This window comes from Symphalangus syndactylus, chromosome 17 (assembly GCF_028878055.3).
Source record: "Symphalangus syndactylus isolate Jambi chromosome 17, NHGRI_mSymSyn1-v2.1_pri, whole genome shotgun sequence".
In the NCBI taxonomy this organism is placed as follows: Eukaryota; Metazoa; Chordata; class Mammalia; order Primates; family Hylobatidae; genus Symphalangus; species Symphalangus syndactylus.
This window is the reverse complement of record NC_072439.2, coordinates 85,022,803-85,047,302: the sequence shown is the minus strand read 5'-3', so window position 1 is coordinate 85,047,302 and position 24,500 is coordinate 85,022,803. Positions and strand designations below refer to the sequence as shown.

At 42.0% G+C, this 24,500-nt stretch overlaps 2 protein-coding genes across 7 annotated transcripts in view; one reads left to right on the top strand and one right to left on the bottom strand.

Moving 5' to 3' along the window:
* The window catches only part of MCF2L2 (MCF.2 cell line derived transforming sequence-like 2), a 246,513-nt gene that overhangs the window by 148,779 nt on the left and 73,234 nt on the right, over positions 1-24,500 (top strand). For all 4 annotated transcript variants that reach the window (XM_063621731.1, XM_063621732.1, XM_063621733.1 and 1 more), the window contains one exon: positions 159-244. In XM_063621731.1, the coding sequence (XP_063477801.1) occupies positions 159-244 (86 nt within the window). The remainder of the gene's footprint in view (positions 1-158; positions 245-24,500) is intronic.
* B3GNT5 (UDP-GlcNAc:betaGal beta-1,3-N-acetylglucosaminyltransferase 5) lies at positions 5,614-23,875 on the bottom strand. Of its 3 annotated transcripts, XM_063621829.1 has the most exons (3): positions 22,522-22,572; positions 19,834-19,946; positions 5,614-7,610 (listed from the first exon to the last, which is right to left on the bottom strand). In XM_063621829.1, exon 3 carries the CDS (start codon positions 7,303-7,305, stop codon positions 6,169-6,171), a length of 1,137 nt encoding a protein of 378 aa, XP_063477899.1. In that variant the 5' UTR covers positions 7,306-7,610; positions 19,834-19,946; positions 22,522-22,572; the 3' UTR covers positions 5,614-6,168. The 3 variants fall into 3 exon arrangements, with proteins under 3 accessions (XP_063477899.1, XP_063477900.1, XP_063477898.1); XM_063621830.1 differs by lacking the exons at positions 19,834-19,946; positions 22,522-22,572 and adding an exon at positions 23,834-23,875; XM_063621828.1 differs by lacking the exon at positions 19,834-19,946 and having other exon boundaries at positions 22,210-22,648.

Genomic DNA, 24,500 nt, shown 5'->3' with positions numbered 1-24,500 from the left:
GTGGCTGGGGGAAACCCGAGAAAGAGCGGCATGAGAAACTGGATATTTTGCTAATCGAGAGAATCAAAACCAAAATCAAACACAGAAATTGGGAAAGTAAAATATAGGTGAGGAGGTCCCTACAATATCAAATCTTACCAAAATCTCTTTCACTTCAGAATGAAGAAACCTTTGAAAGCTGTCATGAAAGGGGGAACCCTGAGCTGGAGCAGCAGGCCAGGCTCGGAGACCTTTCCCCCCGCAGGTAAGACTGCAGATCCGTGGGTGCGCGGGGTGGGGGGCACGGGTGGTGAGGATCCTCTCTTTTACACCTCAGCCCCTGTCTTTCCCAGATAAGAATCATAATATTTATCCTCTATACTAACCTTCATTTATGTACCTGAGAACAAAACTTGTGGATCCCACAAAAGCAACAAGCAAAAGAGCTTAAAGTGACATCTTAAAAACCAAACTTCTAAGAATACAGTGTTTAAAAATTGGGCTTTCAAGAGAATATTACATGTAAGCTAATGTTAATATTGACTGAATTATTGGTTTAAACACATTTAAAGTCTCTTGGTTCCCCAAAGACACAATTTATACAAATGCTGTTTTTGCTGTGTAGAAAGGTGTTTGCATCCTCAGAAATGCTGCATTGTTCAGAAAGCCTAAATTAGGGAGGTAAAAGCCAAAAATACACAGGGAAATTTATTTTAAAAAAATATTTATACTCAGAATCCCCATCATGACACCTGTTCTAGTGCTAGTCACATTATTTATACCCACACTGTTTGACTTGCAAGCTTTTATCCATGGCATCTATCATAATGCTTGACTCTTAGCAGGCCTCTGAAAAATGTCTGTAGAATGAATGAACAAACATCTTTAGGAACGTGCTCCTTGGGTAAACATAATATGAACTAGACTACTTTATATTCTTTCACTTACGGTGTATTCAAAGAAACATGTGGGCTCTTACTGATTGCCATGTTCCTGGAGTTATAATGAATGGCCCAATTCAGCATGTGAGTGTTGAATGGTATAATCTCTGAAAAACACCATTTGGCAATGATATGTTCTCTAGTCTTCCTTAAGTGACAGTTTATCTTTTGACACTTTTACTAAAACTCATACCTACTTTTGTAAGAGTCTTAGTGTTCTTTAAGTTAGTTGATGAATTATTGTATTAACCTATAACAGGCCAGGTGCGGTGGCTCAGGTCTGTAATCCCAACACTTTCCAACACTTTGGGAGGCTGAGGTAGGAGGATTGCTCAAGCCCAGGAGTTCAAGACCAGCCTGAGCAATATAGTGAGACACCATCTCCACAAAAAATTAAAACATTTAGTGGGGTGTGGTGGGGTGCACCTGTAGTCTCAGCTACTCAGGAGACTGAGGTGAGAAGATTGCTTGAGCCCAGGAGGCTAAGTCTGCAGTAAGCTAAGCTGTGATCACACAGCTGCGCTGCAGCCTGGGTGACAGAGCAAGACCCTGTCTCAAAGAGGAAGAAAAAAGACAAAAAACGTATGGCAGACTGCCAAATCATACTTCTTATGAGAAACACAAAGGAATAAAGTTACAGCACTTAACTAAAGAAACAAAAATATCTTTATGTTCTTGCAAAAGAACTTTGAGAAAAGGCAAAATTAGCCACTGAGTTAATCAAGAGGTAGCATCTGTAAGACTACTGTTTTGGTTCTACCACCAGCTTTGAATAAATACCTTAAGATCACCAGTCTTTGCTGCAACTGTTTAATCTATATTTCCTTATTCCTTTTTGATTTTATAGATTTGAGTTTTGCTGCATAACTATACAAATTTGCTTGGTATATAGAAAGCTTTCAGATTTTGGGGAGATGATTAATTATTCAGAACCCTAAGTGGACACTGTACAAGGCATAGTTGCCTTCAGAACTTGTAGCTAGTAAAAAACACATGGAATGATTAGTAGGTAGTACGAAAATATATGTGACTTAAGTATAACTTTGGGGAGGAGGGAAGGAAGAGATGCTTAAGGGAAGAGAGAAGGTAGAATTGGATTTCCAAAATTTCAACAGGTATAGAAAAAACGGTGTTCTTGGCAAGGGAAACCAACTTAAGGAAGGTATGGTCATGATTGATATTTGTGATAGATAATAGTGGCAGTGATAGAAACCAAGCTATAGGGAATGAAGGAGGAAAAGTTTACGTAGGGCCTTGAAAACCAGGTAGAAGAGTTTAGATTTGATGCTGGAGGCAGTAAGGAGTCTTTGAGGTCTGGAGTAAAGGAATATTGTAATGAAAGCTATGATTAAGGATTGTGTCACTGCAGAATGCAGAAGGGATCGGAAGGAAAACTGACTCAAAGAGACATCGAATATTCCTCTCATTATTATCGCAGAATGAATAACCTCGCATATCAAGAGTTCTCTGGTTCTATTCTCATTGCAGCTATAGCATCCAATTAAAGTCCCCAAATATAGGTCATTAATTAATTCTTCCAAGTCATCACATTTTAGTACCAACTACAAACACTCCTACCACGACTTGCAAGTAAAAAGTTCTACCATAACCAAATAATTCAGATGCTTACAAGTTTTAAATATAGATTGAGTTACACAATATGCTATGTGAAGAACTGAGCAGGAATCAGGTAAAAAACAGATGAGAGCACATTACATGCAAATATATCGAAGCACCAAACACTCCAAAGCAGATGTAAGGGCATTCCTGATATTAAGAGATTAGGGTTAAAATTGACTGTATTTCAGACAGCTAACCATGTCAAAGCGAAGGAAGACGTAACCTTTTCAAATGGTATCTTAAAGCGCTATAACTACAGGTGATTTCATCCCTGTCTCAACAGATCATAGTCATGCATTGCTTAACAATGAGGATAAGTTCTGAGAAATGCATTTTTTTTTTTTTTTTTTTTTTTTTTTTGAGACAGTCTCACTCTGTCGTCCAGGTTGGAGTGCAGTGGCACAATTTCGGCTCACTGCAACCTCCCTCTTCCAGGTTCAAGCGATTCTCCTGCCTCAGCCCCCCGAGTAGCTGGGATTACTGGTGTGTGCCACCACACCCGGCTAATTTTTGTATTTTTAGTAGAGATGGGGTTTCATCATGTTGGCCAGGCTGGTCTCAAACTCCTGACCTCAGGTGGTCCACCTGCCTCAGCCTCCCAAAGTGCTGGGATTACAGGCCTGAGCCACCGCGTCTGGCCAATAAATGCACCTTTAGGTGACCACATCGACGTGCAAACATCCCAGGTTATACATACGAGAACCTAGATGGAATAGCCTACTAGACACCTAGCTATATGGTAGAGCCTATTGCTCCTGGGCCACAAACCTGTACAGCATGTTACTGTACTGAATACTGCAGGCAATTGTAAGACAATGGAAAGTATTTGTGTATCTAAACACATCTAAATATACAAAAGGTACAGTAAAAATCTGAAATAAAAGATAAAAAATGGTACACCTGTATAGGGCAGCTCCATTATAATTTCATGGGACTGTCGTCATGTATGTGATCCATCGTTAACCGAAACGTCATTTTGTGGCACATGACTACATTAGGAAAGAACATCTCCCCATCCAGATATTCCAGCGTGTGTCATTTAACAAACAGTACCATCTTAGGTGGCTCTATAATGCAGAGAACATGATAATCCTATAGGAATAGGGCTAAGGCCATGTAGTACATTAAGACAGAACAAATGATTATAAGCAATGTTCATGAAAAAGTTTAAATACACATCTTATGATAATTTTTCAGTTGTTTATTGGAAACCATAGATTTTTTTTAAAACCCACTAATTATTTTGCCATACAAGAGCAAAATTCAAATAATACAAATATTTAACATTTTGGTATAAAATTAACAATATGGAAAAAAGATGCAAACCAACCAAAAGGTAAAAAAATTTTAACAATAACACTGTGTATAACCATCTTTTATTCAAGTGACCATCCAAGCTGATAGTTTATTTTCCCTTTGTTGACATTTTTTTAAAAAGATAGCCCTGCATTGGAGCACCAAAAAGTTTTTTCCTTCTTTTTTAAAAGGTTGGAACCCTTTTATTCACAGATACCCTTCTCAGTACTTTAAGTGTGATGAAGGAATCATCTAGCAACTTCCTTCTTAGAAAAAAAGGAAGTGCCTTCATATTTCCTTGAAATTTAAACTTGCTCCATTCTATTCTAAGCAAAAATTAAAAGGACACAGTTCAGAAGAGCTCTTTCAGCAAATAAATAATTGTTTCACAAAAGCACTGCTGTAAACAAGATCACTTTGATGGCCAGAGACACTTACGTTTTCAGCCAATGGCAACCTTAAACACTTCCAAGTATAGATACACAGGGTATATATGGGCAAAAGGCAATACATCATTAAACAATCAACTAATAAAAATTAATTATAAGCTTGTTGCTTGGTCAAATATGCTTTTGTTCTCTACTTTTTTTTAATTGGTCAGGAAACTTAAACTGTAATGATCTAAAACCCTGTATCTACTCTGAAAGTAACTACAACCTAGAATGTTTGACACTGTAGTTTTGACATTAGTTAAAAATACTAAATTATCTAAGCAATGTAAACAAGCCTCAAATTTCAAAATAGAAAAAAACTAAAATTTCTGTAAACATTAAAAAGCTACCTGTTAAAAATTGTAAGTATCATCATCCAGTTGTGTATACTGAGAAATCTTTTTTAGTTTTGTTTTGCATGTTTCTGACATTACCTTATTATATGAGACATCTTATTTTCCCTAACAGGTGCCTCTGCAGTCAAAGGTCTTAGAGTGAGTTCAGCCACTTTTGCTGAAGTCATTATTTTGGCCTTCATATAATCTCCCTAGCAGTAGACACCACCTAATTCTTTCTGTAGTGAAGGGAGGTAGTGTGTATTATAGCCACATTTTTATCCTGCTTTGTAAAATAAATGTAACTTACTTTATTAGATCTCAGACACATCTCTTTGATTACAAGGAACATGCAGCTTTAAAAATGCTTTAAACCCCAAGCTGGCAACTTTTCTATCACTTTTTTACTCTGTTTTCAAGTTTGAAATATTTAGAAAATAAAGATCACCTCTGACAGTTATTTGATGAAAAATAAATTGTTTTAGATATTATAACTTTGATGTTTAGTGCTCTCAATTTAAAACTCTGAACTTGGAACAAAGTGCTGTGGTTTATAAGACCTTGTTGGGGAGGAGTGGGTTAATTTTAGTAATCAGTACAATGATTTAAGACACTAAAATTTCATTTTATAAAATTATGGAGACATTAAGCTTGTAATGTTCTGTCTTTACATTTGAAGTCTCTCCATTATTATATTCCTCTATGTAAATTACATTCAAATAACAACCTTAAACACAGACCAATATCGAATATTTAAAAACCAGTTGAAAACTTCATTAAAATCAGCTTATTTAACAATGGTTTCTCCCTAGAGAAGGACCCTATGAGCAACCAGCTGCCCATGTTATGTGTCATTTTCTAATACTTAAAAATCCATTAAAAACATATAAAGTATTAGGGCAACATTAATCACTTTTCTCAAAGTTCGCATTAAACTTTGAAAAAAAGATGCAAAAAAAGGTATTTTAATGACTCCAACACCAGTAGCTACACGGGGGTGGTAAGAAGTGATTTGTCTATTTATAATAACATTGTACACATTTTTCTACATCTCCTCTTAAGAACAAGAGACTTTCTTTTACCAGAGTCATGAACTTTCTCTCCTATGCTGACCTTTCCCTGCCCCTACCGCCTCCACCAAGTGCTCTTTAATGAAAATAAACTCGCTTACCTGGTCTAACAATATATTCATTTCCTTGAAATGTACTATACGTTCATTTGGTATTTTCCAAAAGCAATTATTCTAACATCAAGACTTCTTAATAACATCTCTACACCTCAAGTATATATGTGGCATTACATGAGAACTTGAACTTCCCTTTAGTTTTGTTTTCACTAATAATATAAACCTTTTCTAAATACGAATGCTTTGAAATGAATTTAGGCAATGAAGTAGATAAGTGATATTAAACAGTTTCTAGAATCAAAGAAACATTCTGATGGACTAGGCTTTCAAAATATTTGTCTTTCATCCTCCTTTTACTTAGGGTATAGACAAACATTTAAAGGTTTTTTTTATCCAGGTTTGACTCAGTGACAGTGAAAACATACAACATTCAAGTACTATTAGATAAACGCAGCCCTACAAGGATATGTGTCCACATAGCTAATTTTACAAAGGAGAATTATCTTCATGAATCTGCAGTATATTTGACCAAAAAAACCTTTGGAAATGGTTTTTACTTTAGGATCTGTAGCATTCTTCCAAAGGTCCTGGAGATCTTCTAAGTGTCCATGAGATGTCATCATTTTTTCATAGATGCAGGGATGATAAGGAGTTTTACCCTCTCCAGAAAAAAACACATGGTACTGTGGTACTATCCCTATTTTATTGGCACAGAGGCCCATGAACACATCGTCTATGTAAAGACTAGAATTAAGTGTCTGCGACGCCTCATAGACTTTGGCAGCTACATCACCGGAGATTACATAGGCAGCTCCAGCTGTGTAGTCAGGGTAAGCTGGCCACTGGTACATTTCATAGGACACGTAGTATTTGCTGCTTTTATCTCTAACGGGAGGGGCACCACGATGAACACGACCAATCCAAAAGTCTTGAACACCAATTTGTTCTAAACTTTGAAGGTATTCAATCAGATTTGGCATGTGAATAAATATGTCATCATCAGCAGTCATAAGAAATTTGGCATGTGGACAATAGGTATTTGCCCAACTGAACTGCATAAGTAATTTCAGAGTAAGATTGTAGAAAGAATCAACAAAGCCTTGCTGAATTATATCATTGTACATTTGATCTTCCCAAACCAGTTTTCTTTGTCGTTCTTCTCTCTCCAGTGGATTAGGAGTTCCTAAGGCAAACAGAGTTTTGATGTTGGCATTCAGCTGAGACCGAACATAATTTTCATTGCCCCACGTCCTTCTAATTGCGGAACGTCGATCATAGTTTTCAGGAGCAGTTTTTACAAACAGTAAAAGGAGGACGTCTTGAGCTTGACACTTTTCCTTGTGGTTAATCAAGTATTGGTAGCGAGGCCCAGCTGAGGTGTGCTTAAGAGACAGGGTATCATTCACAAAGTCATAGCTATTTATGAGGTATCTGTAAGAATATGACTTCATATGGCTCACAATGTGATTATCGATCGGTTCCCAAAAAAACATGAGGCTCGCTATAAAACAAGTAGCAAATAACTGAATAATTAACTGCCATTTTTTTACTCTTCTGCCACTAACCAACATTCTCATATCCACTCAAGTCTGTTTTTATTTAGGATCAGTTTTAAACAGGCACTTGCTTCTTCGAGACCATAGAACTTCGTATTTTGTAGAATAGGTGTCCATCTTAATACATGTTGGTCATTAAAAATGGGAAACAGTCTTCTTATTTTACAAAATAGTTTCTTTTAGTCCCATTTTTCTGAGATTGCGAAAGAATGGAACACCCGGTAGAACGAGGACACTGGCACGTCAAAATTCTTCCACACGGGCATCCTTCAGGAAGCGTGGTGGGCGGCCTCATGCGGCTCACCCATGTGAACATTCCATGCCACCTATCAGAGTCAAGAAGAGAAAAGAATCACAATCGCGTGGGTTACTAAGGTGCCAGAAAGAAACATATTCCTAATTCCTTAAAACCAAATGTAACCTGCCCGATCTGCACAAAAGGTGATGAGGCAGTTAGTATTTAGCAGAGGCATACGGCTGTTTATTTTTTTTACAGGAGGACAGGAAAAGGGAAAAAGTTGCTTTACACTGTCTTCCCATTCAGAGTACAGAGACCTTTTTCTACTCCTACTCTTAAAAAAAAAAAAAAAAAAAAAAGCTTCCCAAATGGCTATAATCGTGTATACTTAAGTTCAAATTTCACAAATGGGTACATTCATGAATATACTGACTTGAATATGGTCAGGATGAAAGTAGATACATAGATCAAGGCAAAATCTTCAATGAAAAGAAAATTCACAGCAGTAAAAACCCATTCGGGCTTGCCCCAGACAAGGCAGGAAGAAGAGTAAGACTTTTTTTTCTTTCTTTTTTTTTAATTAAGGTTCATAATCAAGGAGTCACAATTTGCTCCTTGAAAGCAAACTCTCAATAATCAAAATTACTTTGTGACCCCCAGATTTATACAGCCACCTTCTTTCTGTACTTTTTTATTTGGAAATGCAACAGGCGCCTCAATGTAACATGTTCTAAACTGGGAAGCAACAGAATGTAGCCAACAAGCACTGCCTTTGTAGTCAGGCAATTTGAACACCAATGCTGCCTCAGCCACTTATGGTTTCTTGTACTATATTATGCATCTAATGCAGAAATTTGACAAATTGGGGTAAGACTGTTTAACTCAAAGTCTTTATGCAAGTTAAATGGGAATATACATGATAAATGAAGGGAAGTAGACAGATCATTACCTAGCACACTAGGGTACTCAAGTGTCATTTCTCACCCATTCTGTTATCTTCTCCCCTAAAACCTGCTATTCCTGTTTCTCTTTATTTGTGCCTAACTGCACTTCTTTCATCTATGCCTGAAATCTGGAACCCCCCCCCCAACATTTCCTCCACTTCCATTATCTAAATGTTTAATCCTGTGAATCACTTCTTCTAAATCTCTCTTCACCCCTTCATGTTATCATCACTTCTCACCCAGACTAGATGATCCCCTGGCCAACCCACCTTCCGCTTTACAGTCAGCGTGACCTTTGTAAAACTTGGATTTAACCACGAGACGAACTGAGCTCTTTTAACTCCTTCAGAGCGTCTCCATTAGTTAGTGACAAGATGAAGTCTAGCCTGGCCCACAGGACCCTTTAGGATCTGCCTCTCCAGCTATTTGTTCCCATCATTTGACAATACCAAATTATTGGCTGAAAGCACAGTCACACTTGCCATTTCATATGCCCTGGTCTTTACACCAGCAGTCCTGTGGCCTGGCTACCCTACCTCCCTTGCTAATATGAAGTCTACAGACATCCTTCTCTGGGAAGCCTGAATTGGGATCAACCCATTCCCTGAAAGATGCTTCTCATCTCATCTGTATTGCCCCAGCACCTTCTTATAGCCCCATACAGAGACTTTTTAGGCACGATGTTGTAGACACCCTACACTCAGCATCCAGGTCAGTGTGTGACCCCCGGTAGGCATTCCCCAAATGTTGGTGCAAAGAACCATGCTGGGGGTGGAGCCACCGTTTACTCAAAGTGATGGTTACTGGGGAAGGATTGGGGGTCAGGACCCTGGCCAGGTGCCACCTCGGATGAGGTCCATGCCATGGCTGCTTACCCCAGGTCCTCTTTTCTTCCACAACTGGGACACAGCACCCTCCTTCCTCAAGGATTCTGTACCCAGTGCTTACCACAGGTAAAACACTTCCTTGGATGGAAAGGTAGGCTCTCTTCCTCAGGGGTGGTACATTAGTTTCCTGGGCTTTGGACAGGACTGACAGGGAGAGAGCTGTGTAGGCTGAGCCACATAGCAAGCCCCAGGGCAAAGGCCCTGCTCTGTGCCCAGAGATCTGTCCTCAAGTCCCCCCGCCGGTTGACCCCTGATAGAAAACCAACTGTACACACTGAGTGCCCTGCAGATTGGGCCTAGCCTCAGCTGTGACACCTCCATCCCCACTTCAGAGCTTTCGGATCCAGCTATATTTCCCACCCCCATGATCACTCCACATCAGGGTGGAAGCAAAGGCCAGGTAGGTAAAATGTCCAGTGAGGACTAGAGATTAGAGCCAAGCCCCATTCAGACTTTGTCCAGAGATAATCAGTATAGGGCACACTTTATCGCCAAGGGCATTGATTTGAAAACTGCACACACCACTTAGGAAGCCACAACCAGCAATTTTTTTTTTTTTTAAATGCAGAGTGTACTGAAAGTAAGAGCAAGTATCATTTTGTGAAACTTTGAGGTTTTATGTGTGTGTGTGTTCAGGGGTGTAATGGGAAATGTGTTACTGTGCTTTAACATCACAAAGGCTGAAGGCCAGGAATGGTGGCTCATGCCTGTAATCCCAGCACTTTGGGAGGCCGAGGCAGGAGGATCACTTGAGGTCAGGAGTTTGAGACCAGCCTGGCAACATGGTGAAACCCCATCTCTATAAGAAATACAAAAATTAGCCGGGTGTGGTGGTGCACACCTGTAATTCCAGCTACTTGGGAGCCTGAGGCAGGAGAATCACTTGAATCAGGAAGGTGGAGGTTGCACTGAGCCGAGATCATGCCACTGCACTCCAGCCTGGGTGACAGGATGAGATTCCATCTCAGAAAAAAAAAAAAGACTGAAACACTGCTCTAAGGAACAGATCAGTATCAGTAATTTCCCCCTTTGGACAGGCTGGTCATTTCTGGACTGACTGCTCTAGAGGAAGGTGAGAAAGACGTCAGAAAATATCAGTTTCTGATGGCGGCATCTGCCTAAACTTTGCGAAATCACTTTCATTCAGGGCCTACTTTCTCTCAGTTGCTCTCTCAGTCTTTCCACAGTGCTCACCCAGATAACGACCATCCTCTGAAGCCCCAAAGCAAGGGCCCTCTGGCCTCCTCCACAATACATCTGGAAGGAACTGGAGGCTTAAAGCAAGGCAACAGAATTCTTGATGGCAGATTTTAAGCCAACATACACATTTTTAAGAATTCTAGGAAAATTCTCAACTGAAAAGCATCTGCAGTTTCTACTCTAATTGACCCTGGGAAGGGAACAAAGAGGAAAGTAACATTTGGAATCTCAGGGATCAAAGGGAAAACCAGCTGCCTATTCCCGAGCAGCTGTGCCCAGCAAGCTCCAATGCCAGCTTGCTTTGCATGTCCTACAGTTGTTTGCAAGTCTGAGCTTCTTGCTAGACTTCCTGCCTACAAGTCCAACTGCTCCCACACCCATTGTGCATCTATCTGACTCATTAAAGGTTCTAGTATCTCTCCAGTGAATCAGGCCTATTACTCACCAGGTTGGTGCATTGCTGCTACTGCTTATATGGCTACTGTAAGCCGGCAGCTGGTTCAGAACATTCATTTTGTCCCCACCCTCAATATGTATGTATTTATCTTATTTTCCTGCATTTTTTCAGCTGTTCCAAATTGACATCAAGTCAAAATGCTTTCTGAAAAATGACAAAAGACCTGTCACAAAGCCAACATCCCACGCTACTTATTTAGTTCAGCACAGCATGTGAAGGTCTAAAATGAGAATTCTCCCCCTCAGTAGTTTGAATTTTTTAGCCACCATTTACATAAATCACAACCAGATCTCACTGATAATACTGGAATGATAAGGGGAAGATTTAGGAAAGGTAAAACTCCTCATTTGTATTACACAGCTTCACTTGTATAACAAAAGAACATCTGAATTCCTCCAAATTGAACATAGTCACTAGGAGGCCTTTCCCAGCCTAAATCAAAAGCACTGCCCTCCCCCGGCCTGCCTCCGCTAAATTCATCAATTACACGTCAACACTGTTGCGCCCAGCTCCGGCTTTGCGGATGGAGACCACGCACATACAACTGGCGCTCACTCTTCTGGTTTCTTACAGCGTCTTAAAGCTTCTCTGAAGCACAGCTTCCAGCTTTCCTATTCAGAGTGCAGGGGAGGACCTAGGAAGAAGCCCACAAGCAGGCCGATCTGGTAGAAGAAAATGCTGGGCCTGGCAGGAAACAAAGCAAGCCCAATGCCGAATGCGAAGCTCAGCAACCATCCACAACAGACTGCTGTGGGTGCAGCTTCCTTTGTGTGCCTGCAGCACGGGTCAGTGGCCAATCAACAGGCTAGAAACTCAAGGGTTACCCCTGTTTGGGGCCAGATTTATTGTGTAACCTTGGGCAACCCTCACCTCACTGATTCGGTGCTTTAATCTGCAAATCAGGGATGAATATCCATGTAATGTCACCGAGGAGCAGTAAAAATTATAAATGACTTTAGAGCCTACTGAAAATAGGAAATAGAAAAGCATGGGAGAGAAGAGGACAAAGAATTGCTTAGAAGAAAATGTGCAGATATCGCAAGTACAACCTGGGTTTGCTTCTATTTGGACTGAGAAGAAGGGACAGGTATTCTTAGTATTATCTTTTCTAATAGAGGTAGTCAGAAGAATAAAGAATAGAAGTAGGAACATCAGAAAAGAGGTGATAGACCCCAAATACTTTTCAGTCTATGAGCCGTGCCCCTCAGTTACTCATAAGAATATTCTTTCACAAGAGAGCGCTTTAAACTTTTTGGGAAAAAACTAGTTAGCACACCCAAAGGCTACAAGTTTCCCTGCAATAATCCCTGATTTTTGTAAACCTTACCCCTGCTGTCAACTCATTTCTTTTGTGGTGCTGAGATAATATGTGAAACCTGCTATCCATTTTGAAGTGTTAATCAATATGGGGAGGTCCACACTTTTAAGTACAAGTTAAACAACCTCAGTCTCCAGTGTTTCAATTAATCCTACAAGTATATGAGTATTTACTCTGCGGGTTCTTACACCAGACACAGTGGGAGATCATGAAGAAGTATTTTACAGTCTCCAATCTCAAAGCATTTACACTCTATTTGTGACAAGACTCGCAGTTCCCAGATGAAAGCATAGTTCCCACAGACAACAACGGGCAAATCCTGGTAAGGTAGAGTGTGTCAGCACTAATCTGCATGATACCAACCCCAGGCACAAGAGGAGAGTCTCTGGGACTAGTAGAGAAATCGGTGGGGGTTGGATTAGTCAGGATTTTAGGAGGGCCTGAGGATGACTAGGATTTAGGTGGCTGCAGGAGTAGGAACAATCTTTGTTTCAGGCAAGAACTGCATATGGCAGATAGAAGATTTGAAAGCAGAGAGGTGGGAACCTGCTTATGGAGAACCTTGAAAACCAGGTAGAGGAGTCTTAGGGGGGTACAGAGAGCAGCAGGAAGTCATAGAAATTTCTGGTTTTGTTTGTTATGGTAACTCCCTTGCTCAGTATTTACTAAGTTTGAGCAAGAGGGATTAAACTGGCAATGGTGGTGTGGGGTGAAATGCAGAATGCCTGAAGATCAGGACGCTGGTTTCTCAGGGGCTCATACTGCTGCTGGATGAGGTGGGGAAGGCCTAGTCGAGGGTGGTGGAAGTGGGGAGGGAAGGAAGGCATAAAGGAGGCCCCTTCAAGAAAAACAAAGACCTAGCAGGACCTGATGAATGACTGGGATGGGGAGTAAAGGAGGAAGAGAGGAGAAGTGAGAGCTAATTTCAAGCATTACCAACAAGGGAGGGAAAACTGGTTTCCTGAGTTGGGAGTGAAGGGGATTGCATTTGATTTTAGACTCGCATTGAGTTCGAGGCAATGGAGAGACAAGAAGGTACAGATGTCCAGAGGGTAATAATCTAAGATGAGTTAGACAGGACTGGAGAGATCCAGGTGGGTACTCTGAGCATGAAGATGACTAATTTCATGAATGTGGATAAGCTCCCTAGGTGGAGAGAGAGCAATGGGCCTGGAGGAAAAATAAACTCCGGAGAAGGAGAGAAAGGAGGAGTCAACGAAAAAAGGGCTCGTTCATCAGAAAATTAAGATGGGGTTAACAAATGGGTAGAGTGGGTAACAGGACAAACAAGGCCCTGGTCTTGGAGCTCTGAGTGGGGAAGAGAGACATTGACCGTATGGTTAGGGTTGTGCTGGGTGCTACAGGAGGGTCTAAAGATGGACCCTGCCCCACTTGGGGGCTGGTTTGAGGTTGGGGAGGGCAATTTCCAGGAAGAAAAGCAACAGTGAACTGTATTTCTGCATTTTATTCAGTAGACTTACACCACACTCAAGTCTAAGGAAACCTTATGGTGTGTATACCATTTTGATCATGTTATCTCCCAACACTCAAGACAGCTTATCAGCCAGGAAGTTGGGAACTGCATTTCTTCTGAGACCTCAAATTCCAGGATACTCACTCTATAGTACACTCACTCCTCAGCTGCAACTTCTAAATATTCATAGAGGACCTTCTGCCACCCCACCCCGCCCAGCGGTCTCCTGACCTTTCTTCCTCACACACCTCCCTGTCTCAGATGCAGAATCATTGGACACCTTTGCCCTCCCACCCCAACAACCCCAGACCCCAGCGCCCTCCCATCTTCCTGTTCCTATGACACCTCCAGGGCTGCTGGGGATATGGAACTTACCAGGCAGGCAGCGTCACCACAAATGGCACTATCTAGCTTTGGGCAGTTTTCAGTGCTACGTGACTGTTGTCCTGGACCTTCTCCCTTTCCCAGTCTCTTCAGCGGCCATGCTAAATCTCCCCCTCCCAGGCTCTGTCCCCTCACCCTGAAGACTTCACCTCCTGTCTGCTTCCTAGAGAAAGGAGGAGACATCAGACACACCATCAGCTCCTCCTCCCCTTGTGGGCCGCCTCCTCATGGGCTCCCTAGTTTCCCAACACTCACCATTCCCTCTGTAAAACACACTGATCGGGCCGGGACTAGGGGGAGAAAAGGGAGCCACTTACTTTAGGTGCACAATTTAAGGGGGTATCAAAAACTCCGTAGTCAGTATAATATTTTGATGCAATATTTTTAAAAAATCAGTTACTGAAAAAAATCCACAATGAACAAAATGTCAAAACTGTAAACCAAGACAGGCTCCAACCCTGCAGTTATACAGCCCTGCCTCACCTGACTCCCCTAATCCCTATCCTGCTGACTGGGGCCTGCTGGGGGCTGAATATTGCCGACTTCCATGGACATGTCTGCATTCTTAGTATACGTATGTATACCAACCTAAAGTATCATAAAACAAGACTAATGCTTAGTGTATATAATAAACTATCATAAAACAATACTAATCCTTAGTAAGAATTAGTATTGTTTTATGACACTTTAATTTGGTGTGTGTATCTATATATAAAATATATATAATATATATATTATATATATTATATATAAAATATATATAAAATATATATTATATATTATATATAAAATATATATTTTATATACAATATATAAAATATACAATATATAATATATAAAATATATATTATATAATATATAATATATATTGTATATTATATATAATATATATTATATAATATATAATATATATTGTATATTATATAATATATATTATATATTATATATAAAATATATATTATATATTATATATAAAATATATAATATATATTATGTATAAAATATATAATATATATTATGTATAAAATATATATTATATATAATATATAAAATATATAATATACATAATATATATATATTCCTCATTCCCTTATATCTTTTAAACTTTTATTACTTAATAAATATTCATATATATATATATACATATATATATATGAATGCCCACTTCTATTCTTTTTTTTTTTAAATGCTGGACATAAAAACCTCCTAAAACGGTTGTCTGAACCATGAATGGATTGTGTTCTACATAGCTGAAAAACACCAATCTAGAATGGGATCAAACCTCCACCATAAAATCATCCTCTCTTACTTCAATTGTTGCCAAAACAAGAACAAACCCAGAAATTCTATATAAGAAGGCAGTATAATTGAATGGAAAGACTAACAGATTAGAAGAAAACTAAGAAATTTAATCATTCTGTTCTAGCTCTGGTTTTTTCCTTGCTGGGGAAATAAAATACTGTAGTGAAACCTACATAGAAAACAAGACTGAACTGATAATTTTCTTCATTTAAAAAATCAATTTAATATTTGGAATATCCCCATGAGTCATGAAACTATAATGATCCCTTTAAAAGTGACATGCTTATAAAGTAGGAATATATAAGGCTCCTCCAGTGAGTCACAGTTTTTAAAAAAATTCCTTTATATCCTCATTCCTTTATATCTTTTACGTTTAAACTTTTATTACTTAATAAAGTTCCATGTGGGAGAGTTTTTAGTTCCTGTCCACACATAACTAAAGGAAAGAAAGATAAAATCTTCTGTACCATCTTTATGCTGCATTTTGTTCTACATTCCAAGTTTTTTTTCCTGGCTTCTTCTTGTCATCTGTTTCCTGTTAAGTATAGCTAGGACCAATCTTCAGAAGCCAAGCTGCCTTGTTGAGAGAGATCAGGAATAAAAAGCCCCAGATTTACTGGAAAAGCTATAATTTGATATTCCTAGATTTCTTCTTAATTACTTACAATAATTGGTGTTAAGAAATCTAACTAGTTACTATTTGGTACTAATTGCCTAGTCTGTTTGCTCAAGGAGGAAGGAGGCAATGTGAAATTTGAATTTATAACTCACATTTTAAGGTGAAACATTAGATATCTTTACAACTGTTATATTTCCAATATAAGACCTCTAAAAAAGAAAAAAATTCTACCTAATGGCTGTCTTCAAGTGTTTTTGTGCTGGGACTTTAGCTATATGAAACTTTATTTCAAGCCATGGGCAAAAATTAGAAGCCATTTGGAATTCTTATCCTTCTGCACAGAATACATTTATAGAGTTAGTTCTTGATTCAGTGTTAGTCCAAAGACTTTAAATTCCACTTTGGCAATCATGGCTTTGGGACAGAGGGGGAAGTTGGGTAATAAACCCTACAATGGGAATCCAGGTACAAGATCTCCACCTATGTAAACTCAGTTATATCTCTTTATAAGTTAAACATGGGTGTAGATCTGTTTCCTGGTTATGGGGGAAGTAAAGACGGGAATTTCAAATGAACAAATGGGTAAAGACAGACCCTAAGTCTTTATTAACAGGACTGGTGGCATGGGATTATAGATTATTCTTAGATTTTAGGGAAGTTATATGAACTCAATAATTCCCAGTAACCAGTTTGATTATGCAAAATTTGAAACAAATAAAAAAGCTGACATATAAAGGAGGTCTCAGAGAGGCCAAACGCTCGCTTTTCTGAGCTTGGCCCTCTGTGCTCACTCTTGCAACACACCTGTTTGGGCTGACACGGGTGCTTGCTGTTTTAAATATAACTCCTCAGTTTTTTTCTTGCCTACTTAAGAAACTTCTCCTTTTACCCAGTCTAGCAACAGTTACTACCATGGCTATGTCCACTATACACCAGGCCCTGTTCCAGCTGCCTTACAAATACGGTAGCTCTTTAAGCCTTACAACAACCTTTGAGGAAGAAAGGATCTCCCTCCACATTTTGCAGAAGATACTGAGGCACCAAGATACCCAGTTAACCATGTAATGTCAACAAATTCCAGACCCTGTGGCAGCTTAGAGCAGCTTGTGAGTCCCAGCTCCATCCCTGTGTTCCTCACCTGCCCTTTCTCCCTGGCATGGGCACAGGTGTTCCTGCAGTTCTCATCAGGAGGGGAGGGCAGGGGAGCAGGTGGGCAGGGTCAAGAGAAGCAACCCAAGATGGATGAGAATTTGCTTCACTGCCAGAAGTGTCAAGTCATTTCTGTTTTGCTGCATTTTGTTAGCACTGTTCTTACTTCCTTTACTAACATACTCTTTTTCAAATCTTCCATTTCAGTCTTCCCTCCTTCCTCTTCTCCGTCTCAGTAGTACTAGACAGTGGGCAGAAGTGACCTCATCAGTCTCTGTCCTTTGGGTGTAGTCTTTCATCCACAAAAAGGATTCAGGGACTCCAAGGATGGAGATCCAAAGTCGCAGGAGGGGGATAAAAAGAGGTGGGGTGGAGTAAAATGAAAGGTGAGGAGTCAGACACAGACACCCTGGCCTGGAAAAGCTGCCATTCTCTAATGAAAAAGCTGTATCAAAACCGTTTTCATGTGTAAAGGCAGGGAAAATCTGAAGATATATTCAAAGTCAGCTCATAAAATGACACATAAGAAGTAAACCTGATGAAGAGATGTAAACCAGTTATCCATCACAGGGTAGATGAATAAAAAATACAAGTTCTCCTATCAATAAAAGCATTGCCTAAAATGCATACCCAGCCCTTCAATGTGATATAAAACATGCTACAAATAGCCACTACTCCCAACCCCACCCCTGCCACCCCACTAGGACTCCTCAGACACAATGACTGCTTTATTTGAGTCACTAGAAGAACAACGTTCACTCAAGCTAGAATTTTTCAAACATTCTTGAGATTTGTTAGGCTGGCTTTGCCCCAGAAAAACTGACTAAGATACATTTGAAATGTTGCATTATGTTCGGTAGGCTTCATCCACGAATCTGTTATTAGAAACCCATATGCGGTCAGCCCTGTACATTCATGGGTTCTGCATCCTCCGATTCAACCAACTACAGATCAAAAACATTTGAAAAAAAAATGTATGGTTGTGTCTGTACTGAACATGCACATTTTTTTCTTGTCATTATGCACTAAACAATACTGTGTAACAATTGTTTACATAGCATTTACGTTGCATTAGGTATTATAAGTAATCTAGAGATGATTTAAAGTACATGGGCCAGGTGTGGTAGCTCATACTTATAATACTTATAATCCCAACTACTTGGGAGGCGGAGGCAGGAGGACCATTTGAGCTCAGGAGCTGAAGGCTACATGCCTCTGCACTCCAGCCTGGGCAACAGAGTGAGACCCATCTTTAAAAACATAAAAATAAAAAAATAAGTACATGGGAATATTGCATAGGTTATATATAAATGCTGTACCATTTTATATAAGGGACTTGAGCATGCATGGATATCGGGGGGGAGGGTGGTGTCCTGGGACTAATTTCCCAAGGATACCGAGTGACAACAAACTATAGACGCCAAACCAGGTGCTCTGTGAATGAAGAGCTTTCCTCTGAGATGAGGGAAGCAGGGAGAAGATGGAAACTGGGGAAGGCTTTGTGGGAGAGGTGGCAAATGAGCAGGAGCTAGAACAGAATTCAAATGTGGGTTTGGAGAGGAAAGGAGGAAGACACAGCTCAGAAAGAGAAGTCTACAGCCATACCCCCCGAATGCACCTGATCCTGGCTGATCTCAGAAGCTAAGCAGGGTTGGGCCTGGTTAATACTTGGATGGGAGAAAGAAAAGGAGAAGGGAAGAGTAGGGCAAGCAGCATTTCAGCTGGCTTAAAAGGGTGAAGTGGGCCGGGTGCGGTGGCTCACACCTGTAATCCCAGCACTTTGGGAGGCAGAGGTGGGCGGATCAGGAGGTCAGGAGATCGAGACCATCCTGGCTAACATGGTGAAACCCCATCTCTACTAAAAACACAAAAATTAGCTGAGTGTGGTGGAGCATGCCTGTAATCCCGGCTACTCGGGAGGCTGAAGCAGGAAAATTGCTTGAACCCAGGAGGCGGAGGTTGCAGTGAGCCGAGATGGTGCCATTGCACTCCAGCCTGGCAACAGAGCAAGACTCTGTCTCAAAAAAAAAAACCAAAAAAACAAACAAACAAACAAAAAAAGGTGAAGTGGAGGGAGCAGGGAATGAGACATTCCAAGAGACACTACGCAGGAATTTTTTTTAAGCACATAAGAGAAAAAGTTGTGGCTTGAGTGAGGAAATGTCAAATCACTTAGTTTGGCTAGAAGTTAGGGTAAAGGGAAAAGACGGAAAAAAGGAGATCAGAAAGGTTAGCTGTGGTTGAATACTAATAAGAAAAAACAGGATTCAGAAACAGGATGACGATATAACCCATGTCTGCCTGCTGTCCAGTGGCAGTTCGTATGTCCCATTCTGGACATTGTCTTTAGAAACAGCACTTGATAGAGGGTTTATAACACAGAGGTACAAAAAGTAGAAGATGGTGTAAAACAAGACGTATATGCAACATGTTTCTGTCTTGGTGGATCAACATTTAGTCTAAGTTAACCACCATTTATTAAGTGCCTGCCCTATTCTAGGCATTACAGCGGGCAGCCCTGAAAGTAGGTTAATACGTATATTTAACTAATTCAGCAAACATTAACTTATCACATACTGTGTAGTAGGCCATGGGCAGGATAGGATGCTAAAAAGACTTCAGAGATGTTTCAGGTGTAGATCTTCTATCAAAGGGTCAGTAAATATTCCAGTGCAAGCTGGAATCTGGACCTGATGGTGGTGAAAGAGTAAAAAAGCCGAGAGTGTTTAAATGCAAACAAAAGTAGATGTATACTGTGCCTCTCCATTTACTGGTCACATGAACTCGACTTGTCTCTAAACCATGTACCAGTGTTTTCTCAGGATCATTTGAGATAACTTATTGACAATGTCAGTCCAGATTAGATGTTCCATCTGTGCAAATTTCCTTTCTCTAGAATCTGTTTGTGTAGCTTTACCAGGATAGGTTAGTTAATGGATGGCTGATTTTTTTTTTCAGGTTTTTTTCTTTTTAGAATACTGAGCTATACTCATAATATGCTTCTTCTCAAAAAGCATTAACTAGGTAGGAGTTTTTAAAAATACTGATCTGATGGCTAAGGGCCATTTAACACATTGCAAATAATGTTGAGGCAGAAGTATCGTCCCTAATTGACTGAATATGGTCTTTCTCATGTTCCCCATTATTCCATTAATGGAAGGCCATTAATGGAATAATGGTCTTCCATTATTCTTGACAGGAAAGAACATGGTTCCCACAAGCACTTTAAATACATTCAATTAGGATGACACAGGTATAAGATTATATGGTCCTCTAAAGTAAGAGAAGGAAACCTTAGGTGAGTCCATCCTTGAACTTACTTTGCTTAGAGCACTACCAAAAAGTTATAGAATAAGTTATAGGAAAGGAGCAAAAGAGTCAAATCTGAGATATTCGGTGGATCTTAGGCTGTGGAACAGTATTTTGAACCTGAACTTTTGGGCTTTGTTGCCTACACACTTGGTAGAACATTCTCTTTTGTAGAGAACTGGCTTCTAGTGTTAAAGCCTTCTGTGGAAGAGAAATCTGAGTAAGTTACATATCAAAGCCAGCATCTGAATTTGTAGAATTAAAATGTTTCTAAAAAATAGCTTTTTTATTCAAATCTCGTATCTCACATGATCAAGTTTCTTATCCTTTAAATATAAAGATTCTTATATCCCCTACATATATGTAAACTAATACATAATAATTAGATATTGCATACTGTAAGGAAAGTAATTCTAGATTTACGCTGTTCTGGCTCGGAGATTCGATATCAAAGGGCAGAGCTCTTGTAATTTACTGTGCCTCAGTTTCTGGAACATAGATACAATGAATTCCTCTCCTTACAAGGTTATTCTAACAATGAATTAAAATAATGGTTATGGAAATATTTCAGAAAAGGCATAATGTATTATAAAAATGCAAAGCTGAGATCTATTTACTTCAGCATATATAAAATTCCCCCTAAATGGAGTACATTTTGTTATTCTGAGAAGAGACAATTTCCTTCTGAATTTCTCCCAGTTTCTTCCTGATACCTCCTGTGTCCTGAAATGCAGACTCTAGTGCAACTGGGCCTCAGAAAGAACTTGACCCTTTACAACGTGAAAGTCACCAAGTGCAATGATTCTAGCCAAAGTGACCCATTTTAAAAGATGACCCATTTCAAAACCCATGAGTTATTATTCAAGCTGTTCTATTTTTGAGAATTAGACAGTTTTCTTTCTTTTTTTTTTTTTTTTTTTACAATCTCACCATTTGAATGTCTTTTATGAAAAGAGAAAACTGATCACCACTTTAATGAAATACAATGTTTCATTTTTTACTTGATAGGGCCTGCACTTTATTTTGAAAATTCTTCTGCACCTTCTGAGTTTTCTCTGGGCAGAGCAGTTATAAGCATCTCTAACTTATCCTCATCTCCCACTTTCTCAGGAACAGCTGCTCTGAGCTTTGGCTTGGGCCTTTGCTGTGATAACACTGGTTCTACCTTAGAGCCCTGCAGTGCGGGGAAGGGTCAGCCTGAGTCAGCCTCCTCCTCAGAGAGTGCTCAGTCAACACTCAGAGCGTGTGCGGGAGGAGAAGGAAGAGTGAGAAGGACAAGCAGGTTAAGTACAGAATGGAAACCTTTCGGGTATTGCATTTAGCTTGCTTTAAAAGCAAAGAGTTGGCCCCAAAAAGCAGCTTTCACCTCCTCACTTGTGACCAGATAGAAAATCTACCATAAATTTCTTTTAAGAAAGTTATAACGTCAGCTGCTGATCACTAATCACCCCTTCAGAAAGTTCAAAGTGGGATCATTTCGGTGCCACCACTTAATACAACTACCTTCAATCATCCTTTTCTGGGTCAACTTCAGCTTTTCACATTCCTCTCCCATCCCCCACAGGGACCAGGCAAGGTTTCCCAAAATAAAGGCACAGAGGAACAAATCCAATTCTGATGGACGTACTTTCATCAGATAATTACCATAAATACGAGCCTCAGGCCACCACCAGCCACTGTGCGGTTACTACATCGGTGTCCCTTTAACATGATCCATAACCTAAGAAAACCAACACTGGCCAAGAATGTACAGGGTGTAGTCAAGAGTCGAGCTGAAAACTGTTACTTTTACCTATATGGTATCCAAGCAAGCAATTGCCTCTGTCGCATTAGAATTCAAAATGAAATGAGGCAGAGTCAAAGGAAAGAGTGGCCACGACCTCCCCGCCAGGGAGATCTGCGGCTCCAGTCTCCCCGCCTGCCCACTTCCCTGTCCTCATTTCCCCTGCCAGTAACTCGCCGAAAGCGTTCTTAGGCTGGCGGTTGCCTCTTTCCAGCCCGACATGGGCTTTCGACTCGAATTCAGCCCTCCAGCCGGAGGCGGGTGGCCCCAAGCCTGGGGCCCCCGGCCGGCAACCGAATTGGTGGGCGCGGCGTTAGCCTCGCGCCTCCCGCGCGCGCCGGTCCCGCCACCGAGAAGCCGTAGCTCCTTAGGGAGGGGGACCCGCCGGCCCCGGGAAGCCGCCCCAACCGGAGGTGCCCGGCCCCCGATCCTACCTGCCGCACCTGGGCGGCGGCCCGGCCTGGGTCCCAGCCGCCGGCCACTCGCGCGGGCAGGCCGGAGGGAACAAAGGCGCTCCGGGGAGGGGACGAGCCTCCTTCTCCGCCGCGCTTTCAGAGGGCGGGCTGCCGGGGCCCGCGGTGGGAGAGGCCTCCCCGGCTTCCCGGCTTCCCGACTTCCCGGCGCTGGGCCGTGTGCGGTCCGGGTCAGGGCGGCGGGCCCCGAGCCGGTGTCCACGCCAGCCGCGCGCCCCCGGCCCGAGCGCGCGTTCCCACCTGAAGTCCTGGCGCCACCCGCCGGGCGAGGGCCAGCGTGCCTTCACCTCCTCGCCACTCTTCCCCTCCGGAGACCTCGCTGGGCCCGGAGTGGGCAGACTCGGAGCCTCCGGCGCCGGAGACCGCGAGCCGCTCGGCAGAGGAGGCGCGACGCGGCGCGGCGGGGCGGGGGCGGGGCGGAGGGGGCGGCCCGCAGCCCCCAGTGCCTGGAGCCCGCGCGGGAGACCCAGGGAGCCCAGCTCGGGGCCGCGGCATGGAGAACGAACCATCCGTGGCCTGGAGACGTATCCCGCCGAGCGGCCAGAACTTTCCCCATTTAGCGATCCGGAAAGGAAGCCAACATTCCCACCCAGAGAGGCCTCGGCCCGCGGAAAGATGCGGCCGCGGCACAGCCGTGTTTTCACCACGTAACTGACCACAGACTAACTCCGCGCGGAACCACCGGCCCAGGGCGCTCCGCCAAGAGGCGGACTGTGCTGGCCTCGCGGGCCCTGCGCCCAGGGCACGCCGCGGTTCCTCCCACACGGGACACCGGTTCTGCAGCGCCGCGGATTAGGATGGTCTTTTCCTTTCCGAGCGGGAGCTCTAAGGCAGACTCAGGCGGGTCTTGTTAAAAGGTTTCTGGTCACACCACTTATGCCTGGAGCTCTGGGGGCCTCAGTAACAAAGGAAGGAAACTTACAGCAAACTAGGGCTGCACTGTCGCCGTCCGTTTCTAAAATACTAGAGGAGGGGGAAACCCCGCCCCAGGCCAGCTTCCCAGTGACTTTACCTCCAAGTCCAGCTTCATTTCAAGGGCAGTTTCGAGCGAAACTCAAGTCCAAGCCCAGCTCTTTAAACGTCCAAATCGGAGGTCGGCTTTCCTTCCCTCATCGGAGCGAAAGTCGCTGGTCTCAAGAACAAAACTTGCGGGCTCTAAATCTTGGGCGAGGACTGGACGGGCAGCGCTGGACTGGGCTCACTTCCCCGGCGGGATGCGGGCTGTATGCGGGCGGGATGGGGGCGGGCCCGGGCGGGGGCGCGAGGCTTCCAGCCGCGCGCCCCGCACCTCTCGGCGTCACGGGCCCGAGCCCGGCCCCGCCCGCCAGGCCGCCACCCTCCCGGCGCGTAGGTGAAGGTGATGGGCCCCGCCCCAGTGTGTTTTTGTCTGTAGATGAGAATTCCAGGAAGTGTTTCCCTGCCGCTCTTCAGTTAATTGCGATCACTTACTCAAATGGCCAGCTGGAAGCCAGAGTGCACATGAATGTCCTCTTTGAGCTATTTTCCTCCTTTAGAATACTTCATGCAGGTAACCAGACAATATCGAGAGATGCGGACTTCTACCCAACGAGAGAGATTATAAATGAATCCTGTATGCGCTCGATTTCTTGTTCCCCGCATGTTGTTAGACCTCTCCCTAAAGCCACAAAACATTTAACGGAGATAATATTTTGAGCGAT